This window comes from Cavia porcellus, unplaced genomic scaffold (genome assembly GCF_034190915.1).
Source record: "Cavia porcellus strain 051 isolate PalLab524CR breed Dunkin Hartley unplaced genomic scaffold, mCavPor4.1 scaffold_8, whole genome shotgun sequence".
Lineage (NCBI taxonomy): Eukaryota > Metazoa > Chordata > Mammalia > Rodentia > Caviidae > Cavia > Cavia porcellus.
This window is the reverse complement of record NW_026947491.1, coordinates 85,232,142-85,254,422: the sequence shown is the minus strand read 5'-3', so window position 1 is coordinate 85,254,422 and position 22,281 is coordinate 85,232,142. Positions and strand designations below refer to the sequence as shown.

The following is a 22,281-nucleotide window of genomic DNA, read 5'->3' as shown; positions in this document are numbered from 1 at the left end:
ATCCACAGCTGCGGCTGGGGACCGGGCAAGGAGCTAAGATGTAGGGGAGCGCTCTGGTTCTTTAACTCTATGTATGGCTCTGGTATTCCTGAGCAGAGCAAAGCAAAAACAAAAGAAATAATTGAAAAAGACCTGAATAGCCTTAGTACCTTTCCTCAAGGATACTTTTCATGCTCTGTTTCTCCCAGCCCGGATACAATATTGGACCACTAGGAGCCCACAGGACTTGCCAACAGGACTATGGGTGCTGGTTGGACCAAGCTGGGGGACACAGAGCAGCATGGGAGTGGGGGCTCAAATGACTAGGACAGTGGCCACAGAGTAACCGAAATAGAAGCAATCTGTTACTTCTGGAAGTGAACTCGAGGCTCCCAGAGTCAAAGAAAATGCTGCTTTTAGGCAACAAATACCTACCAGCTTCCATTGAAATGCTTCAAATACAGAGTAGAATAATTTTTGAGGTGCCCTGACTGGTGAGCTTCAGGTGTGACTCAAACAGACACTGTCTCAGATATGCTAGAGAAAGGTCGAACCTGTGCATCACGGTAAGAGAGAGTGCCCTTGCATCCTGGCCATTCTATTTTGGTGGATTAGTGAAGGAGAGCGCACAGGCCTTTTGGTTCCTGAGTTGTCTCTTTAACCCTAAAGACTGCCCCTGAGTAGGTCCTGAGCAAAAAGACAGACACAGCACCAAGTAGGCCCTCAGAAAGTGTGCAGTGTGTGAGACAATCTGAACATCTGATCAACCCAAATAAAAGGAGCCTTTGAAAATGCTCAGAGGAATGCATTTAAAAGCAATTTTTAAAGTTAATTCTCTGAGTATAAACTCTTAATGCTTTCTAATGCTGAAAGAGGGAAATTACAGAAGTTTCTCTTCACGCTCTTCAATTCAGCAAATGCTAAGTACTCAGAGTTAACAGACACTTTCGTAAAAGCCTTGAAATAAAATTATTCCATCCAGTATTTTTCAGCACAAACATTATGAACCTATAAAGAGGAGCTAAATAACCAAGTGAAAGTCTAGTGAGTCTTTTTCCATTTCGAAAGGATGTCGAAATGAGAAATCTCCATTCTAGTAGACCCTATGGAATGAAAACATCATTTTCTTATGATTCTCGAGCTGTTTTGAATTTAAAAGCAATTTTTGATTAAAATAATGCTAACTTTCTGACATTTTTCTACTCAGTTTTCCTACTACTTTCAACTTCTGGAGAGTCTTTAGCCTTTCTCTAAATAAATAAATAAATAAATAAATAAAAAACCATAAGCAGTCGGAGTAGTAAAGTCATAAACAAGTAAACTAACCAAAGAAGTGGCTGGAAATACAAATTTTTCTGACCTCAAACATTTTTCCAAGCCCCCAGCAAGCTTAAGTACAATTTTATTTTTATCTACATTTTTTCTGGAATGTAAAGAGCCACTGTATGTTGAGTGTCTCTTAGCTGAAATGATTGGAACCAGAAGTATTTTGTATATATATATATATATATATATAATGTATATATTCTCCAAGTCTGAACACAAAATTCATTTTTGCGTTGTATACCTTAAATACACAGGCCAAAGATAATTTGTACAATATTTTTAGTGGGTCTGTGTTTTGGTTACACTCAGTCACATAAGGTCAGGTATGGAATTTTCCTCTCGTAGCATATTGGTATTTCCAAAAGAGTCATATTTTGGAATATTTCTGATTTCAGAAATTGTTGCCTCTTTGGAACGTGTGGTCCTTCATCTGTAGTTAACATGGTTGCTATGGTGAGTCCCTAATATAATGACATCTGATTCTGTGGGCCAGAATTCTTGATAATTGATGGTGGTGAATTAAGGAAGTTAAAGGACATGATGATAGTTGATCTATTTCTTAACTACCTGAGATTTTAGGGTCATTTCCTTTCTTTAGGAGTAGGAAATAGAAAGATGGCTATAAACTGATATCCTCATGTGCCTTCAAAATAGTACCAGCTTCTTCAAATTTCCCTTTCTTCAAAAATCTATCCTGGCTGGCATTGGCCAGTTCAGTTTCTCCTCATCTGTTCCTTTTGCTGAAGGCAACACAATGCAATGATAAGGACCTTAGCTTTGGTGTCAGATGCCTTGAATGTGACCCATCAAGGCACTGACCAGGTGACTGAGTCTCACCCATCCTTAGTTTCCAGTAAAATAAGGGTGGCGTGTACGCCTGTGGTCCCTGTGAGGATTACGGCGTAGGATGGCCATACCCGGGGCAGACTCTTCTAACATTGCTGTTATCATACCCATATATTATATTATTATCTTAGTCACTGTTACTGCTTCTGCCACATTCACTTATTCCCCATAAGGACAAAATAAATCACAGCTCATGTGCACTTGACATGTTTACAAGGCAGGGGGTTTGTGGCAAGAAAAGCTGTACTGTGATTCCAGTGCTGAGATCCCAGTAATGACGTGACAAGGTGACCTTAGATTTCTTCTGCTTGCAGCTGTAAAGCTGCATCTCCTTCTCTTTTGCTAGCGGCTGGGGATTTCACAGCTGGGGAGGTGGGCCATAGTGAGAAAGTACCGTAAGCGGAACACTTTTTTGCTTTACTAAAATTTCACCCAGTGGATAATACAGAGGGGCAGAGTACCTCAGAGAATTGTTTAAATGCCTTGAGCTACATTCATGAAGGTGGATTTTTCTTTTGCCATCAGAAACTGATTAGAAAAGAGTGTCGAGTTTGGGACTGATGTGCTCTAAATCTGAGTAGATACTGTGATCTGCGGGTCTGTATTAGTGGGCTCTGAGGATAACATCACTTTATCACCCAGCTCTGCCATCACTCATAGAGTGTTATTCCAAAGTTTTTCCCAGCTGAATTCAATTACAAATCTGTTTGCTCATCTTATGTATCACATCTCACAAATGCAGAACTGATTTAGGATCATAGTTTTCATTTTCTTTTAATAATTACTTTACTGTACAGTGAATAAGCAAAAAAGTACAATTACTATTATTTTTTGAGACAGAGTCTTGTATGTAGTACAAACTGGCCTGGAACTCAATGCAGTTCAGGCTGGCCTTGAGTTCACAATGATCCTCCTGCCTCAGCCTCCTGAGTACATCACCACACCCAACAAAAAGTATAATTGGAAAGCTTTTGATTTTCAAGACCTTAAGAAAAAAGACAGAAGGTTTTAAAAATAATGTCATTAAGTGGGAACATTAACTTAGGATTTTAAAACTGCCTATACATTAAAATGCATGTTCATATTTGTACATGAACATCTGTAAAGTAATTTTAGATCTCAGCATAGAAAAATTAACTATCACCAATTATAAATGCTAGCAGTTACCACTTATTAAACACTTACTGTGTGCCAGATCTAGTGTACAGTGTTGAGTTTAATCTTCACATGTGTATAAGGTACCATCGCTCCTTTCTTTCACATACAAGGACCTAAAGCTTGAAAATTTAACCGACTTCCCAGAGGTGGAGAACCACACTTTAACCTCACCTGTAAAGGACCAGTGCCCAGTCCCAGAGTGCTGCGCTTAGAAAGCTATGGATTGAACCGGAGCTGACATTATTCCAACAACGGAGGAAAAAGGGAAGGAAATGGGAGGGAAAGGAAGCCGCGGATGGAGTCCGGGGATGCTGAGCACGGTGGACCACAGACTCTCAGCTTTATAAGGATGTGAGACAGCAGAGAGGATTGTCTCCACTAAATTTCACTTTTGGTTTTAAACAGGGTCTCACTGTGCAGTTCGGGCTGGCCTTGAGCTCGCTTTGTAGCCCAGGTTGGACTTGAACGTGTAACAATCCTCCTGCCTCAGCCTCCTGAGTGCTGGGATTACAGGCATGAGCCACGCCCCCAAATCATTTTTGCTGGTGGAAGGCAGCAGTGGTTCTACTCCTGTCACAGGATCTTAGGCGTAGGTAATCCTGTCTCCAGCAGGAACACAATGTATTCCTAATCTTCACAAAATGTGAAGCCTGCCTGTTGAGACAGTTGGGAAAGACTCTTCTTAACTCATCCCAAGGTCTTGACACCACTGTCCCCCACTACTGTGTTGGTGTGGTATAGTGTTTCCAGGAGTGCTTTACCAGTGAGTTAAGTACTCACTGAGTAATGAATAGTTACTCGTTTTATTTGACGACTGGGAAATTGGAGCTTCAGAACCAAAGGCATCATAAAAGGATCTTCACACTCATGAAAGGGATCCCAGGGGCATTCCTTCCCAGGGTTCTCCCAGAATACTTAAATGCTTATTTATAGGCTTTTAATGACTGCCCAAAGAAGAAAAAGGATAAAAATACCTCAACACTAAAGTGTTGGCATCAGAGTTGATATCTCCAAAAAGAAAATATAAAACCAGTAGAAAAGCAAGGTCTGTTCTCCAAAATACTGTGTTTTTCATGAACATGCTTTGCAGAAAGGGGAGAGATTTTAAAGGTACGAAAATGAATCTCTTTAGCAGATTTGAACTATCAGGAAGGGACAACTTCAGGGTGACATTTTTCTTACTTTAAAATGTAAGAAATACCCCACATAGGTATTGAAAACATACCTCACCTTGGAAGTTTTTCTCATGAACAGTTGCTTTTTGGTATAATTTTGTGGAATACGTGTTATGGATGGGGATAGCGGGAGCCTGGAGTCAGAGCTCTACTGCAAAAGCCAGCCGAGCCTCCTGACTTCATTGCTAATACAATGGGGAGGGCACAAGGAGGGAGTTACCCATAGACATCTGACCCTGCTTCGCAGCCATTTCTTTATGGTATTTCATTCGTGTTTTGCCAATTTGGGGAGAACTGGAAGTATACTTCAGGCTGTCCTAGAACAGTTACACTCTGTAAAGGATAAACCGTAATTTACGATTTTGTTCCCACATAAGAAGATTTGGATGGAGGGGTGGATAAAGATTGAATCCAGGGCCTCCCACATGCCAAGTGCTCTACCACTGAGCTACATCCCCAGCTCTTTTGTTTTGAGACAGGGCCTCATTCAGTTACCCTGCGTGGCCTTGAACTTGCAATTCTCCAGCCTCAGCCTTCCCAGACCTGGGATTACAGACATGTGCCTGCCACGCAAGAAGAACTTTTACTGATCAGACATACGAAACTAACACACACACACGCTCAATGCACACACTTTATAGTAATCCCAGAAGACAGAAAAAATTTATAGCCATTCTAAATCATAAGAGAACCAAATCTGTTAATTTAGCCTTCAAAACATTGATGATGTAACTAAGATTATAGTTGCATTACACTTTAGCCATATAAATATTTTAATGGAGTAAATTAAAGCACATATGGGTATCTAGAAGGACTATATTTGCTGACTCACAGTAAGATGTCTTTTATTTTTTTTATTTCATTTTAAAGATAATAAAACCGAACAGAATAAAGCCAACCAAAACAAAGCAGTGAAAACAGTACAGAACCTCAAAGCAGGATACCAGGAAAACGGAAATAGCTACCATAGTATATCCTGTTATCTTCACAACAGTTACCAATTCCATCAGAAATAGCAAAATCAAACCAAAATAAAGCAGAATAAAACCAATAAAAACAGAACTTAGGATAAAATAAAACAATAAATCAGAACAAAATAGAACAATATTGGATTTCAAAGACAAGACAGAAGGAAATCCCCCATATGTGCTATACTGCATACTGTCATCCTCCTAATAGATGCTCAGACCTCCGGCCCCAGGCCTGCAAAGTCAATCAAACAATACAAACACTTGGTTGGTTTTTGTACCTCAGTTGCTATCAGTCCAGCCTGTCCTCCTAACCAGCCAGTTGCTTGGGGGTCAGGGGGCTTGTTCTTGATTTTCAGCCCGCACCCCGGTGGGCGCACAGGAAGGGCTTTCTGGCTTCCCTCTTCCTGGGCCTGCCTGGCTTGCTTGTGCAGCCCTGGAAGATCTAATTGGCTTCTTCTTCTTCTTGATGGGCTCCTCCCAAAGCCAGCCTGACTTGTACCCATAAGATTTCTTTTAGTAAATGACGTTCCTGTGTCACTTTAGCTCTTCTCTAGTTCTTTACATATGCAAACCTGAAAATTATAATTTAAAAAACCAGAATATATCGTTAGCTTTAAAAGAGCTCACATTATTGTAAGTGATTATTTATTACTGTTAAGTATCTTGTGTGGGATACTAACAATCGTGATAGGAATAAACGCTTATCGAGTGTCTTTCGCCTGTTAGTCTCACATCCCTAAGGGGACAGCTGCCAGGCGTGGGACTTAGCTGGCCCAGTGAGCACACAGAATTCCTGAAGGGCACTGGCTGGTTTCATTGTGCACTAGATGAGGCTCCGGCCAGGACATTAAAATGACAGGGAAGAGGGGACCATCGTGTATCCACTGCTGAACAGAAGGGGAACTCACAGGTGCAGTGTATCTGTCTCTTCATTCTTGTTTGTAATTTCATCCAATTCCCAAGTGTAATAAAAGGAGCTGTCACCTGCGGAATTCCAGAGGCGCAGGAGAAGTGAGACCAGCGATGCTCCAAACTCAGCCTCCTAATTTCTCTAACATCCTAAGCCAAGAAGTATACAGCCTTTGTCAAATAATTAGGTTATTCATGGCCCTGACACAGACCCAGCCATCCCCAAGCCTCCTGGAATGCGGCTCAGTTCCATTTCCCTCCTGGTGTCCTGGCTGTTTGCATATGCATCCTGCTTTTCATATCTGCTAAAATATCTGCTTTCTTATAGCAAAAACTGGGGCTTTTGCAATGCATAACATGTAATAGGTTCAAAAACTCCTGGGTCAATATAAAAGTGAATTAACGATGAGGCTTTAAAAACAGAAGACGTATTCCAGATCTCTCTGTGTCTCTGTCTCTGTCTCTGTCTGCCTGTCTCACTCTCTCTCTCCGCACCCCCCCCCTTCCTCCCTCTCTCCCTCTCTCTCATCCTGGGGATTGAACCCAGGCCTTCCCACTGAGCCTGGCCTTTTTAAAACTTTTTTCTTGTTGAGACAGTGTCTCAGGCGCTAACTTGCCCAGGCTGGACTCGAACTCGCCATCTGCTGGCCTCCAGCTCCCAGAGTGCTGGGATTACCAGTGTGTCCCACCACATCCGGCCTATTATCTTGATGATAATAGTGATGCTAACAGAGGTTTCAATTATGTCGCATGTGTATATACATCTTCTCTTTAACTCAAACAAATACATACATTCAGTATTTTTATCCTAGCTTTAGAAGTGGAGGAGGTTTTGTTATTAAAGATCTTATCCAAAGACGCTTGAGAACAGGGATGAGGAGCCCCATGTATCTCATTCCAAAATGTATTTGCTTCATGTCACATTTTATCCACATAAGCTAAGCAAACAACCTTAGACTCCTTTGTAGAGTTTCTCTAACTGCTTATTTTCATTCGATGATTATCATGATCTTATGAAAGCAATAAGAGAAAGATGAATAATATGTTTTAAGTTCACCTCAAGGAAGGGAAATCCTCTCAAACATGCCCTGTAGGTAGATGCAATCCTACAAACATCAAGAGAGTTACGTTGATTATTGTACCATCACTCCAGTCTCATTCTTTCAAAGAATAAATAATATATTTCTGAAAAATGATGAAGTAGAGAGATGCACAGGTTATTTTATGATGCTGCCATTATTTTTCTTTAACTATCTTTCAGGGTATAAGTGACAAAATATTTTGAAACATTTTTCATGTAACTGGCTGGGTTGAACAGAAAAAAGTTGCAAAGAGATTCATTTCTATCCTACCTATAGTGAATTTTAATTTTAAAATGCCTATAGTGAATTCACCTATAGTGAATTTTAATTTTAAAATTCTAACCTTAACTTCTTTTTTCTATCAAAAACAATGCAATCATAAAACATTCAGCTTATAATTAATATAGCACCTAAGACATTTATAAAGTGACTAATGTGCCACTACACTTATTCTCTGATGTGTGCCACAGTTTGCCACCCAAAGACTTGATTGACAAGAGCCCCTGGAGGCTACTCCATCTCATATATTATCCTTCTGTCCATCAGGTTGCAGGGGGACTTGAACAGGCATAGCAGGGACTTAAACTGATACCCTGCAATACCTTTCTAGGAAAGCAAGACCTACACTTTGTGTTAATACCCATACAATGAGCCAGGGATGGTGGGGTGCAGGCCTATAATTCCAGCACTCAGGAGGCTGAGGCAGGAGGATCCCACGAGTTCCTGTGGTACACAGTGAAGTTAAGGACACCCTGGATGACATAGCAAGACACTGTCTCAAAAAAAAAATGGCACATAAGGTGTTCAGTGTCCTTAGTCACTAGGTAAATACAAATCAAAATGACAAGACACCACTTCAAATCCACTAAAGATAGCTACTGCTTTGGAACATGTAAAATGGTGCTGCTTTATGGGAGAAAGTCTGGCGTTTCCTCCAAAAATGTGATGTAGAGCTGTCATCTGAGCCAGCAGTACCACTGCTTGGTCTACACACAGATGAATCGAAAATGCGTGTTTACACAAAATTTGTACATGAATATTCACAGCAGCATCATTCATAGTTGTGAGAGCTGAAATAATCCAAATGTCCATCACTCTATAAACAGATAAGAAAAACAAGCTATATCCACCAATGGAGTATTACATAAGCAATTCAGGGGATGGAGGGCCAAATGATGTGACATGGGTGAACCTGGACATTATGCTGAACCATAGAAGCCAGGCGCGAAAGCCACACATTGTATTACTCCTTTTATGTGAAATTTCTCACAGAAGCAAATCCACAAAGACAGAAATAGGCTGATGGCTGCCAGGTGCTGAGACTCAGGAGAACGAGCACTGATTCCCTAATGGGCCCAGTTGCTTTTTTTGGGTGATCAATGCTCTACCTAATTGGCTATCTAGGAATTTTGCAGAATGTCTGTTTCTTTCAAGTCCCACTCATTACGCTGACTTAACATAAATACCTTTGGATGGAGGGGCTTGAAAAAAACTAAAGCTTTTAGTGCCCATGGCTGTCGATTCTAGACTTACACAGATGATCACAGGTTTCTTGATAAAACTGGCAAATATGCCTCCTGTTTTCACAAATCGCTTATTTCCATCTTGGTCTTTCATAGGAGCATACTCAATAATGAACACTTTGCTTTTCAATCACCTAAAAAAACAGACAATTTTTGATATGAAGAGAAGCATCTGAATGAATTAATTCAAAGGGGGAAAAAAAATCCTATGGAAGAAAATATGCCTAGCAACTGGCTTCTGGTACCACAATCAGGGGCTCATTTATCTTAAACAAGTCAACTTTTGTAACGCCCTCTGCACTGTATAGAATACTGAGTGCCAGTCAAACGAGCTGTCAAGAGAGAAGGCAAACAGGGGGAAATGTGAGCAAGAATGAATTTTAAAGAAACCTTCTAAGAGAATGCAAAGTAGTCTGTGACAAGGAATTTTCCTTTAAAACAAGCGAAAGCTATGTGAACACACTGAGCCAATGAATGTCAGTGGGGTGAAAAGTACTTAGTAATCCCCACAGATTTCTAATAGATCTTACCTGGCCCCCAACTAATTATAAAAACTCATCTAAATCCTAAAAGACACTGAACAAGACCCTACAGAAACCTTCCTTCATTCTCACGTCAACCTTGCTTAATAGATAAGTTGCTTACAAAATGGGTTCTATTCATTTTGCTCCACCCAGTTTCCCAGGTTCTTGGTTAATATCGCATTAAGGCTTTTAATGGCACCATGAGATTACACATTGTTAACCCCACCTTTGCAATTTCTTTCTAAATCATTAAGGTTAAATGAGTACTAAGAAATTAAAATTTGGGATAATAAGAAGCCACTTTCGGTGTTTGTGGAATAGGAAATAAACCTGGCCGTTCTCAGATGGAGTTCCTAATATTTTAGGAGTCTCGTGAGAGCTCTGTCCCCTGTCCTGCCCCTGTTTTATTGTGTGGCTCTGGAAAAGCTGAAGTATAAAAATTGAAATGCAAAGTAAAACTTGGAAAGTCAGATTAGCTGAGATCTAGCAAAGAGCAGAGATGGAGCAAGCTGAATGGTCCCATAGCAGCCGTCCCAGGAGCTGAAGTTAGTGACCAGGCAGCAGTTTGGCTTGCAAGAAATCCCACATTAGTCAGCTGTCTGCTGAGCCGGTTTCCTCCAGCTGTTAGAGGAAACTCAGAATCTGCCTGTGTACAGAAACTCCAGTAAAACTCTGGTGATGTGTGTCTGTCTTTCACTCTGTGTTTGCAGCTGAAGAGACTGTGACTGGTATAGAGGAGAAAAAGAGCCCATTGATACTCTAAAGCAAACGCAATAAAATCTTACCCACACTGAAGAAAATGGCTTAAAATCACAGTGCTTTACTGTATTGACAGTGTAGCGCTGCAGATCTGAAACCAAGTTGTTTCTGCACGCTAGCTCAAGTCCCTTGTAGGGCCTAGTCAAATAAATTATCTGTTGGACAGAAATCTTTTTTTTAAAGCCCGGAAGTCAGAAATAATGTTTAAAATCCATGAGAAACAAAGAAAAAATAAGATAGTCCTAGGAACTTCAATAGTGATAGCAAAATAACTCCTAAATTGATAATAGGATGATCTTATTGAAATATTATCTTCATAAGCCTTCTGAGCATTATAGTTTTGGGTATGTGGGAGGGTGTCAGCATTACAGTTTTTAGTTCAATGTTATTTGCATCTTTGGGGCAGAAATACTTATTACAATCCCTAGAAGTACTTCAAAGTACTGCAGATACTAAAAAGAAGAACCTTATGAAAATATAAGACCTTCAAAACCTATCTATCTATAGGCTTATCTATAGAATCCAATGTTTAAACTTCACTTACTATTTTTAGAAGTAAATCTTTATCTTTAAGCAAATAATCTTTTTTTTTTTTTTTTTTTTGGTAGGGTCATGGCAGGGAGATTGAACTCACAACCTTATGCTTGCCAGGCAGGCGCTTGTGCCACTGAGCACATAATCCCCAGCCCAAAGTACATCATCTTGATTTTGAGTAATTATGACAATGTGAAAGGATAAATTTTTAAAAGAAAAAGTCATGCCTCTCACCCAGGTATAAAATGAAAATGTATCAGAGATGTATTGAACTCATTAACAAGGGGCCAGTAAGACATTCCAACTGCTTTAAAGGAAAATTCAAAGAACCACTCTTATCTAGGCAAATAAATGCTGAGGAATATATGTAGATGCAAGGAAAATGATTGACTGTCTCTATTAGACAACTGGTTAGTGCAATGGGCAAGAATTATTCATATTATTATGGATTTTCTATGTGGTATAGAATTGTAAAATAGTTCAGTGATAATTAAAGGCAGAAATAGCCCAAGGGGATGTGTAAGGTGGAATTTTTGGTTATCTTTCATGGTGGTGAAGGGAATTTCAGAGGTTTTCACAATTTATTTTACAGTAGCAGAAATGTAATTTGTTAGGGAATTATGCAACGAAAGGTCAGACTGCTAGGAAGGCTTCCTAAACACACACTATCAAATCCCTCTTACGTCCATCATTATAAATAAAAACTGCAACCATGCTTAGACTCACACAAAGAAAGGGAAATTTTCTTCACTCTAGGAAATAATTTCTCTGGGTAAGAAAAGATCCTACCTAAAATTACTAAAGAATCCAGTGTTTAAACTTCACTGTTCACTTGCAGAAACAAAAACACTATTAAGACAAAAGTCCCTTGTAAAACCGTGGGAATACTTAAAACCTTCTGTAACTTGTTTTTAAAAAAATTTTTAGTTGATTTTATAAATAAGCCTATTTTATTAACAATATCCTGAGGGTTGGGGATGTAGTTCGATGATAGATTATTTGCTTGGTATGCACAAAGCTTGAGGTTTGATCCTCAGTATCGAAAAGTAAGTTACCCTCAAACTGTTCTGTGACTCCTCTGCAGGGCCCGCGTCACGCCTGTTTCCACTGAGAGCAGCCGTTGCCTTCCTTTTGGAAGAAGGCCAGCTTGGGTTCACGGAGCTATTTTGGCTTTTTGTTTCATTTTGTTTTGTTTTAGCTAATCATCCAAATTTTACCAAAGCAGGCATGTTATATGTTGAAAGACAAACCATAAAACTTGATTTAGTTCTTGGTTCTAGCTGTTGTCCTATAAAACAAAGCTGGGCTGAATCGTAACTTTAAGCAATCTTGGAATCAGTGCCCACATTTTGAAATACAGAGATGTGGTAGCATTTGGAAATTGTGTGTGTGTGTGTGTGTGTGTGTGTGTGTGTGTGTGTGTGTGTGCTTGTGTGTACACACTTCTAAACACCCCTGCAACTCCTGATTTCTTATAGTAAATAGCATACACAAAGGCACAGATAAACTTGCACTTAAACAAATGAATGAAAGCTCTGGGCATTCAGGATTTTCTACATGAAAATAAAATGGAAACAACTCAACCATCTCAATCTAAAAATTTACCGGAATTATGAGGTTTACACAGCAGTGATGTCCCTAGCTAGCATCAGCACTTGCTTTAGTAGGAATGGAAATTAAAACTGAAGTGCAAACTTACAGGAAAAGCTGTATCTGGAAGAAAGAAGATAGGAAAACACTCCAGCTTGTGCATCAGGAGGGAGCACGCTGTGATGCAGGGGTCAGACCGGCCCAGCCGCCAAAGCGGGAGGCTGGCTTTCAAGGGCCACCAGGTGGGCCAGGGAGGGCCTGCTTGATCATTGTCTCGGTCCTGGTTTCATGGTTCAGACTGAGTCCTTGTAACTTGAGGGGCATTTGGTTCCCGTGAGAGATGCACTTATGGAAAGTACAGTCTCAGTCATGTGAGGCTCTGCTGGAATCCAGGGTGACTACAGGTTTAGGGAATGGAGACTTCTGGACATAGGTATTCTCGGTCTCCAAAGGCAATGAGATAGGCTGGGCAGAGGCAGACAGAACAAACAGACATTCCCCAAATGACTAACATGCCTGTACAGTAACAAGCTGGGAAGGGTTTGACCTTGCCTTACACAAAATGAAGGTCAGGTTTTGTTCTATTTTTACGTACCTAATGGGCATTTGCAGGCCCACATGAAGAGCCGTGGCTTTTAACAAAACCACTTTTAAGTTCCTGCCTGCCTAAGAGAAAACATTAATTGTGCTTTTGATGAGAACAGGTTAGGAGCCCAGGAGTCTGATTGTCCTTTGTCCCTAAGGAGGCCTTCCAGCTGCGTCCTGACCATGGGAAGCTCATGTATATTCTCCATAATCTAAGGGACAACTGACAGCCGCTCATCACCTGCAGTCCCTTCCGAATCCTCTCCCATAGGGATAGTAAGCACCATAAAGAGGGTTCTGTCCACACTGTGTGACCCTTCAGTTAGGCCCCATTTACCTTCCTGTTGTCATCTTTGTTTGACATTTCTCTCAAGGACTTGTTCAGGCATCCAGTGGCCTTGAGGGTCCCTAGGAGGCTTTAGCATTTTCTCTGCATAGCTAGAAATGTTTAGCATGGATCCAGTGGTTATCTAAAAGCATTCTGGACCCCTGTGTGAGCTGAACTTCATCATTGTGCCAGTTGTGGAAAGTTTGGGATAATCTTCCCGTGTTTATCTTCAAAACTGAAAACCAGGCTTTGTCCTGAAGAGTTCTCCAAAGACAAATTGATTTGGGGTACACCACTTTCATATAAGTATTGCCCCAAAGAGACTTAGTCACAGTGGGTCCCTAAAATCTACTCTCCACGGGGCTTACAAAAGCCCAGTGGCTTAGTGGTTTGCTTGAGGGCCCTGGAATCAGACTGCTGGAGTTCGAGGAGTGCCACTGTTTAATTTGGACAAATTACTTCTATGTTTTGGGTCCTGGTTTACTCATTTGTGAAAATGAGCAATAATAATTATACCTACCCTAGTAAATTTTTGTGTAAATCAAATGAGCTAATATTTATATCATGCCCACAACCATGCCTGATAGACCATAAATGCTATAATTAGTTACTGTTACTATTCGTATCGTGTTTCCAGGACAGATCTATGATTTTGGGCTTACAGGGATGCACATACAATGTTTACAGGAAGCACGAGGACAAAGCTGAAGGTGATAAACAGTTGAAAAGATCTCATTCTCACTTTAAATGCATAATTAGCATTCAGATTTCTTGACAGGTCGGGGGGAGTGCTTGTTTTTGTTTGTTTGGTTGGTTTTTGGTTTTTTTATTTTTGTCTTTTAGAGACAGGGTCTCGATATGCAGCTTCAGGCTGACTTTGAACTTGCTTTGTAGCCCAGGCTAGCCTCGAACTCACAGTGATCCTCCTGTCTCAGCCTCCCTAGTACTAGGATTATAGATGTGCACCACCATGCCCAGCTAACAGTTTTTAGAATGAGACCACACTCAGTAACTTAAATTCTCAACGCCCCATTAAATACCTATCAGCTGAATAAAAAAAAAAAAAACACATTTATTGAAAGCCTATTATAAGGGAGGATTAAAAGAAATTAAATCCATTTTCCTCCCTGTAAAGGTTTACAATCTAGGAGAGAGAGACAGATAAGTATTTGATCCTCATACAGAGCACAAATGCTTAACACTTTCTTGTAAAGTTTGGTTTTTTCCAGCTCTGTCAGCCAGGGCAGTGTCTTGGCACATTAGTTAAGGAAGCCCAGTTTGTCTCTGGATCTTCTCTCTCCCCTTAAAATATGCCCACCACCAGTAAGTCCCTTTCTCCTCCAAGCAACCTGAGTCCAGGTGCAGGACTGAGAAGGGGTGACTATTCCACCGGCTCACATGGAATTTTGCTGGTAAGTCAGGGGTTGGCTCCCTTCGGAGGTTGGGTGCCTGTCTGTAGGCAGCTCCCAGACCCGTGACACCAGAAAAACTGAAGGAACGGACTTCTACTGGGGGAATTTCAGACTCTCAGCCAGTTGGGTGGACGTTTCCCCACTGGCCAGATTTCACTCCGTAATCTCGTGTTTGCCCTTGCCCTATTCTTATCTTTATCTTACTGTCCATCCTATCTAATAAGAGCTGTTTTTGCCAACATTCAAATAGAGGTTAAAGAATAAACCGCAGAGCTGTCCGGTTGTGCTTGTGTTCTTGCTGCCTACATGATGGGGCAAGGATTTGGGGTCCTCAGCCTCCCCCCCTTTTGCCCATTCTGCCAGGGCACTGCAAGCCCCCTTTTCAGATTCAGTTACTAGCTTCATCTTCACCACAGGACTCCGATCTTTTCTGTTAAATTAAAACATGCACCATTCAGTGAGGAAAAAGCATAGTTTACTTGTTAGTGAAAGGCATGTTTCCGCCCAGTGCTTTCTGCTCAGAGAGTGGCCGCAGTGTCTTTGTGAGTGTTTATGTCCTGCATAGGAAGAGCAGGTTCTAACAGGAGAGGATGTTATTAGAATTTATCTCATTTCATGCATAAGAAGTTAATTCCTGTAAAAGTTAATCCTTTGCCCTTAAAATGGACACACTGTCTCTTTAGAAATTAATCAGTTTTTACATTTGATCCCACTTTCTAAATCATTTGTCTCAGCTAAATAGAGGGGTATACATTGCTACAACTGCCTTTAAGTGGGCATTTTTCTCTGACTCCTAGGCTAAGCACGCTAAACACAAACATTTTTCAAGTTTCAGTGATGGTATGAGAGACCATTCATTTTCCATTAGAATTCAAATGCTCAGGGTATTGAAAATAAATTCTCATACATAAAATGTATTAACAACAGTGGCACAGTAGCACAAGGAAATTACTCAGTGTATGAAATTCTAGAATTTCTGACCACAAAGCTGTAAAACAAATCCATTCTTTCACAAAGTTTTATTATCATTTGAAATAGGACTTGAACAACAAGAGAGTCAAATAGTTGTTCCTTGTGTTCTCAGAAAGCAACCGTGAAGCAAATTTTATCAGACATTCTTAAAGGAGTTGAGTTCAGATGAGTCCTCAAAACATTAACCCTCTTGATGTCTCGCTTTGGAATTCCATTGTCGTGACCGCCTGTGGGGACATCATCAGTCCATGACAAAGTACATCTTTGTTTGAAGGAGGAACTAGACTAATATTTAGCCTAAGATTATGCTAACCACCAGCGATGGGAAACAAGAAGGGAAGAAGGAAGAAAGCAGAAAGAGAAAGACTAGAATTTAGTTTAATTACAGTCAATACCTGGACGGACAAAAGCCCATCTACAGAGACTGTTAATGTTTATTTGTCTTTCCCTTTGTGCCACACCGGGTAAGAAAAAAGGAATATGACTTTTTTGTTGTTGTTGTTTTGGATCTTGCTATGTAGTATAGGCTGGCCTTGAACTCACTTGCAACCCAGGCTGACCTTGAAATTGCATCGATCCTCCTGCCTCGGCCTCCCAAGTGCTGGTATTACAGGGTGCACCTCCTGACAAGGAGAAATCTTGAGGCTCTCTTGATTTTCTGCATTGGCGAGGTGGAAAGACAACCCACCTGTCTGTTGTGTAAATCTTCTCTGGTAGCTCAGAAAGGATTATGAGTAATTGCCAATATCTATGATACAGAGAAGTAGGCCTTTAGTCATAGAGCCATAAGACTAAAAGGACCCTAAAGGTTGTCTCATGCCATTTATCGTTTTAATAAGTGCCTGTCCATCCCATCTGCCTGACATGGTCAGTGACCAGATTCTACTAGGGCCTGCTGCTGGGGCCAATTTCAACTCATGCTACAGCAATTTAAAATTTAAGAAAAAAAAAATACTTTTCTAGGCAAGAGCTACACACTTTCCAATAACGAATCTGAAAGATACTGATTTCTTAATGTTTCCCCACTTAAATTCCTATGTCTACAGCTTCAAATATGAAGAAATTTTTTTTTTTCATATCTATTTGACTATCATATAGGAAATTTGTGACAAAAGGAAGCATAATCCCATTGTCCTGGTCTTTACCTAGTTCATGCTTGTGTACCAAGCAAGAGCTATTTTAACTTGTTACTAAAGTTTTCTTTCTTTTTTTTTTACAATCAAGACCTAGTTTCACTTGCACATTTTTCACGAGCATCAAATAGTGGGTGATCTCTCAAGCTTGAACAGCAGCAGTCGTATCGCTGAGGAAGGATTTCTCGTTTCAAGCTGCCTAGGTAATGATTTATAGCTATTTTAGGTCATTCTCAAAGTGACAGCTCCCTGAGTTTTCCTGTGCGCAGAAAAATTTGCTGGGCTAGCATCTTTCAGACCCTGGGGGTTCATCCCAGGCCTTGGCATGGGGGAACCAGGGAAGCTCTGAAGTCCTTATTCCAGAAGGAACTGACCTGTCCAACACGATCCTGCGCTACATGTGAATACTTGAAGAGGCTTCCCCTAATGTGAGGGCTTGTGAGACAGAAAGAATCTATGAGTTGGATGAAATGATTTTATGGCAGCCATGAAACCAGCTTCATCAGTTGAACCTATGACGGTGGTTCAGTTCCACTGAACAGAACTAATCATACTTTTTCCAACATCAATAAATGTTTGCTAAAAAGAAGAAAGGATGCCAAAGAGAATACATAATCAGAAGCAACCTTTTGGAATTCTGAATGTTGTCAGCAAACACGTGCGGGGCCCTGGCTATTACAAGCGGGGTTGGGGGTAGAGCGGATGTGGACAAGAAGCAAAGAAAGGAAAGGAGAGGAAAAGACATCGTAGGCAAGAAAGGAGGGAAGCACAAAGGATTTTTCTTTAAAGCGAAGAACAAAACAGTGTACTGAGTATACCTTTACGCTGCTTCCTCAGCCAGAAGGCTTGGTGGGTCTGCATTATGTGCAGGATACACTTCAGCCGCTCCGATGGTTAGGATGTTCGTGAGCTGCGCTGGACCTTCCCCAGGGTTCTGGAACGTGCCTTTGCACCCGGCCCTTACCTCTGTGTTTTCACTCCCTGAAGAAACTCTTGTATACACTGCAAGGTTCAGCCTCAGCGGCTACCCCTCCTTGCGTCTGGTTAGCACCTAACGGCCTCGTTCTCTGTCACATTGACTTTTCCTCCTGAACATTTTGTCTGATGCCTTCCTAGGGCGTCCTCCATAAAATTCCCTGAGCGAAACTGATGGAGTATTCTAGAAACTCTGACCTGCATGCTATCAAATTACTTGCACATATTTTGTGTGTACATTTTTTGTTTGTTTTTTATTTTAAAATGATAAAAGAACAAAAATGATGATATGGAATTTCAAAACAACAGACAGGAGATTAACAATGTTGCAATGTTGTGTATTGTTACCTTCAAGGTAGTTGCTCAGATTATAAAATACAGGCATGAGAAGATGATCGGTGAAAGCACCAACGTTTCTTCCTGATGAACTAACAGAGATTCTAGTGTAATTCTCTAGCGTTTTGCATGTTTTTTGTTTTGTCATGTGGGATTTAGACACTTACAAAATTGCCATTCCTTCTCCTCTCTGTGCTGCTACTTCTGTGGGCTAAGCTGGCCTTTATTTAACTTCCCTCTTCAGCCTTGGGGCCTTTTTCCTACAATGGGTTTTTCTAAAGCCTTCATTTTATTTGAAATCAGCCCCTAGTACCACAACTAAAGTGATAAATCATCAGTTTTTACTGAGAGTTTTAAAGAAGTTTATCATGTAGAAATTATTTGGTATGTTTCTATTTTTTTAATGAGAGAAAATGTTGAATATAAAAGGTTTAATAAAAGCAGTAGGACTGAAGTATTTCTACTTGACATGGTTTACTGGAAAAGGTGCACTGGAAGCATCAAACAGCCAGGAGCTAGGATGGAAACACCTCACCCTTGTAGATAGGAGGAACGTGAATTTCTACACTTCTCCGAGCTCACGTGCAAATTTATCGTTAGACCCTTCCTAGAGGTGTGAGTGGAGGTATCAGTGCACCTTCATAACTCTATGGAACTTCCACATATAAACAGTTTACATCAGAGAGAGTCACAGAGAGGAACCCAAAAAGAAAGATTATCGTAACTCAGCACATGCTTGGGCACTCCATGAAACTAATACATTGAACCTATAATATTAGTTGAATTTTCGTAAAGAAGTTTAATAAAGGTCTTTGCAGCATCAACTTATTCCAATGATCCAGCTCCATCCCTTTAAAAAAAAAAAATCCAGGGCTGGGGGTTTAGTTCAGTGGCATAAGCACCTGCCTGGCAAGTGCAAGGTCGTGAGTTCAATTCCCGCCACCAAAAAATCCATATCTTCTCTGATCACTGAAAAATACAAAAGACTGCTCTTGTTTTCAATAAGTATGAGAGCACTGTATTCTAATATACTGAAATAACCTTTCGCAAGATACACACCAAAACGTTACTTACGATATTTTCCAGTGTGTAAGTCTTAGGCATCGTGTGGCCATTCATGAACAGCCTCTAAGCCAGTGTGTCATTTCTCCACTTGAACATTATGTGAACATAACACCCACTGAAGTCCTAAAACTCAATTGAATAATGCCATGCCATATCCAGAGTGCCCTTCCCATGGATGGAGGCATGCGTATGATCGGAAAGTGTTCAAAGAAATGGAGTCCTGGTCACCATGAAAACTCACCCCAGAGTTGTCTTGGGGCAGGCAGCAACTTATCAGGGTATTTTGGGGGCTCGTCCCAGGTTTGCAGAGCTTTAGGGACTTGCTTTGATGTGGCCACTCTAAGTCCGTATCATGTTTAGTAGCTCCTTTTTTGTTGCAAAGTATTTTAGATGCATTGAAATAACCTTTGCTCACACAGCCTCCTTCTCCCTTGGTTCACTTGGCTTCCTCCTTCTGGGAAGCTTCTTCCCTCCCACAAATGCTGCTCACAGGTCAAGGGCGGGCTCCCATCCCGACCCCTGTGCTGCCCCCCACTCCCGCCAAGCACAAGGGTCTCTGCCTTTTGTGAAGACCAGCATTGTTTTGGTTTTTTAGGCATTTATTTATCTTGTCTACTATTTTTGTCCTACATCGCTTTTCTCCACCTGTGCTGCATCCTTCTTAAAGGCAGGTACTGCTTTGGTTACTAAACATGGTCTGTCACCATACGTGCCTCACAGATATTAAGTATCTGTTGACTGGTGGATGTAATGTGTTAGCTTTATGCTGAGTTGCCTTTGACACTGTCAAGGGAAAAAAGTACTCCTGACTCCACAATTATGAGTCCTATTCCGAGTTGCTTTGCAAAGCTTTCATATTTATTTTCACGATGTCAATGTCAATAAATGCATCTTGGTACTGGAATCTATGATAATGCGTAGGTACTAGTGATCCAAACTATTTATAAATTAGCAGTGAACGAATACAAAACATTTAATATTCAGATCCCTGATAATTCTACTCATATATTCCTCTCTGTGAAATAAGCCCTCAGATACTTAACTGTGTCATCAAAATAAAATGCCCAGTTATCATGACAAAGTGCATTCAAAGCCTTAACAATATAAGTATTTTGGGTCTTCAATTTTACCTCTAGAGAACACAGACAAAGGAAATAAAATACATGGCTATAGATTGTTCATCATAACACTGAACATAATATATAAAAATATTTACAAGCCTACTAACAATAAAACAAGTGATGGATGAAATGAATAGCCCACCGTACAAGAGAGCCTTCAATGTTATATGAGAATATTTAATGAAATGAAGAGTCTCAATATATTTGGCAAGAAAAAAGTCAGAATTATAATTGCATTTTTAAAATCTTAGAAATGTATACTCCGAGTTTTGATAGTATGGATTTCTCAGTTCCCTATAGTGAAAAGGTATTGTTTTTTGGATGAAGAATAAAAAATTTAAAAGCATTAAAATTCTACTGAAATGCTTAGCAGAACCTGAGACTCATGAGGGTCATGCGCTCTACAGCCAAGAAAAACATCACTTAGGCTAAAAAGGGTGCCCTGTTCCTGCCAGCTGACGTCCTCGGGAGAGGGCACGCGGGCTGCGGCCCAGCTGGGCCTGGCGTCGCTGTGCTCACGGCTCTGTCGCTTGCAGGTCCACGGGAAGTGCATGTGCAAACACAACACGGCGGGCAGCCACTGCCAGCGCTGCGCCCCGCTGTACAATGACCGGCCCTGGGAGGCGGCTGACGGCAGGACCGGGACCCCGAAGGAATGCAGAAGTGAGTAGCCAGTCCGCAGCGCCCCAAGCCGCCTCTGTGGACTCTAGAAACCCAAATAAAGTGGTGGGTGACAGCACGTAAAATACACGCTGCCCGGTGTTTCTTCAACAACTGGAAACGGCTGCTGTTAGCCAGGGTGCCTGTAATAGGTGGGGTTGTCAGGGCCCTGCTGCGGGTTTGCTTGGACAGTTGGCCAGCTCTGGGCACCCAGCCTGGGGATCTGACATGCTGCAATGAGAGGAGACACAGGAGGGGTGAGGAATTATGGCGCACTGTTCTGCAGCTATCATCATGAAAATAGCTCTTTTGAGTTCAGCTCTCAAAACAACCCAATAAAGCAGGTGTTGTTGATCCCATTTTAGAGATCAGGAAACTGAGGCTCAGTAAGATTAAGTGTCTTGCCAGAGTTAGTAAATGAAAGACTTGGGACTTGATCCCAAAGCCTCTGACTCCAAATTAGATACTTGTTTCCATTACATCATCGTGCTTGCTTTTCACTTATGACGCTTGAAATGCAGATCAGATTAGAAATTAAACCAACAAGTTGAGAATGAGATTGCTTTACTAGGACTAACTTTGGGGGTGAGGTGGAAGATTAGGAGAGAGAAAACATGGGGGCATGAACCAATTTGATCATTGTAATTTCATGTTCAGAGACTTGTGCCTGCCTATTGAAATGCTTGTACTCAAAGACCTCTATTCCCACAGATTCAAAGGCAAGCCTGGTGAGCAATGTTGTGAAAAGTTGCCTCCTATCCATAAGGAATCATTGGCTCATTTTGTTTCTAGGAAATGTAAAGGATTTCCTCTAAGCATAAATCTTAATTATCTCATCATATGCTTTTTAGAGATTTGAATCGGGTCAAAATATCACAACACATCAAGGAAACAATGGAAAACAATAGCACAAGTATTTTCAAATATCATTGACTTTGCCAGAAGATTCTAGGTTCTCTTTTTAAATCACTCATCAAAAGAATTAAGAATTTCTCCTAAATTCCCTGAGTGCCGTTCTGGCCCTTCCCACCAAAACCCACTGCATATCTCAGCACACGTAGAGCCCAGAGTTGCATCCTTTGGTGCTCCTGGTTGACAATCTTAGAAACGTCACTAAGAGATTATTACCTGAAACACCGCAGGCCTCTTCTCTGAGAATATTGACTTTTCTAGAGCAGACTATCTTATAGTCCCAAAAAGAACAGCAGCTTAACAAGCACAATATTCATGAGCGATAAATGGAGCTTCAGGCCCTGTCACTCTTACTGTGTCCGCCAAAGTTTCTTTCCAAGCTTGTGAGTGAGCATGAACTCACATC

The 22,281-nt window shown here is 40.9% G+C and overlaps 1 protein-coding gene across 1 annotated transcript in view; it reads left to right on the top strand.

Moving 5' to 3' along the window:
* The window catches only part of Ntn4 (netrin 4), a 102,106-nt gene that overhangs the window by 41,271 nt on the left and 38,554 nt on the right, over window positions 1–22,281 (top strand). Inside the window, exon 4 of the mRNA XM_063255333.1 lies at window positions 20,840–20,966. Within this exon, the coding sequence (XP_063111403.1) occupies window positions 20,840–20,966 (127 nt within the window). The remainder of the gene's footprint in view (window positions 1–20,839; window positions 20,967–22,281) is intronic.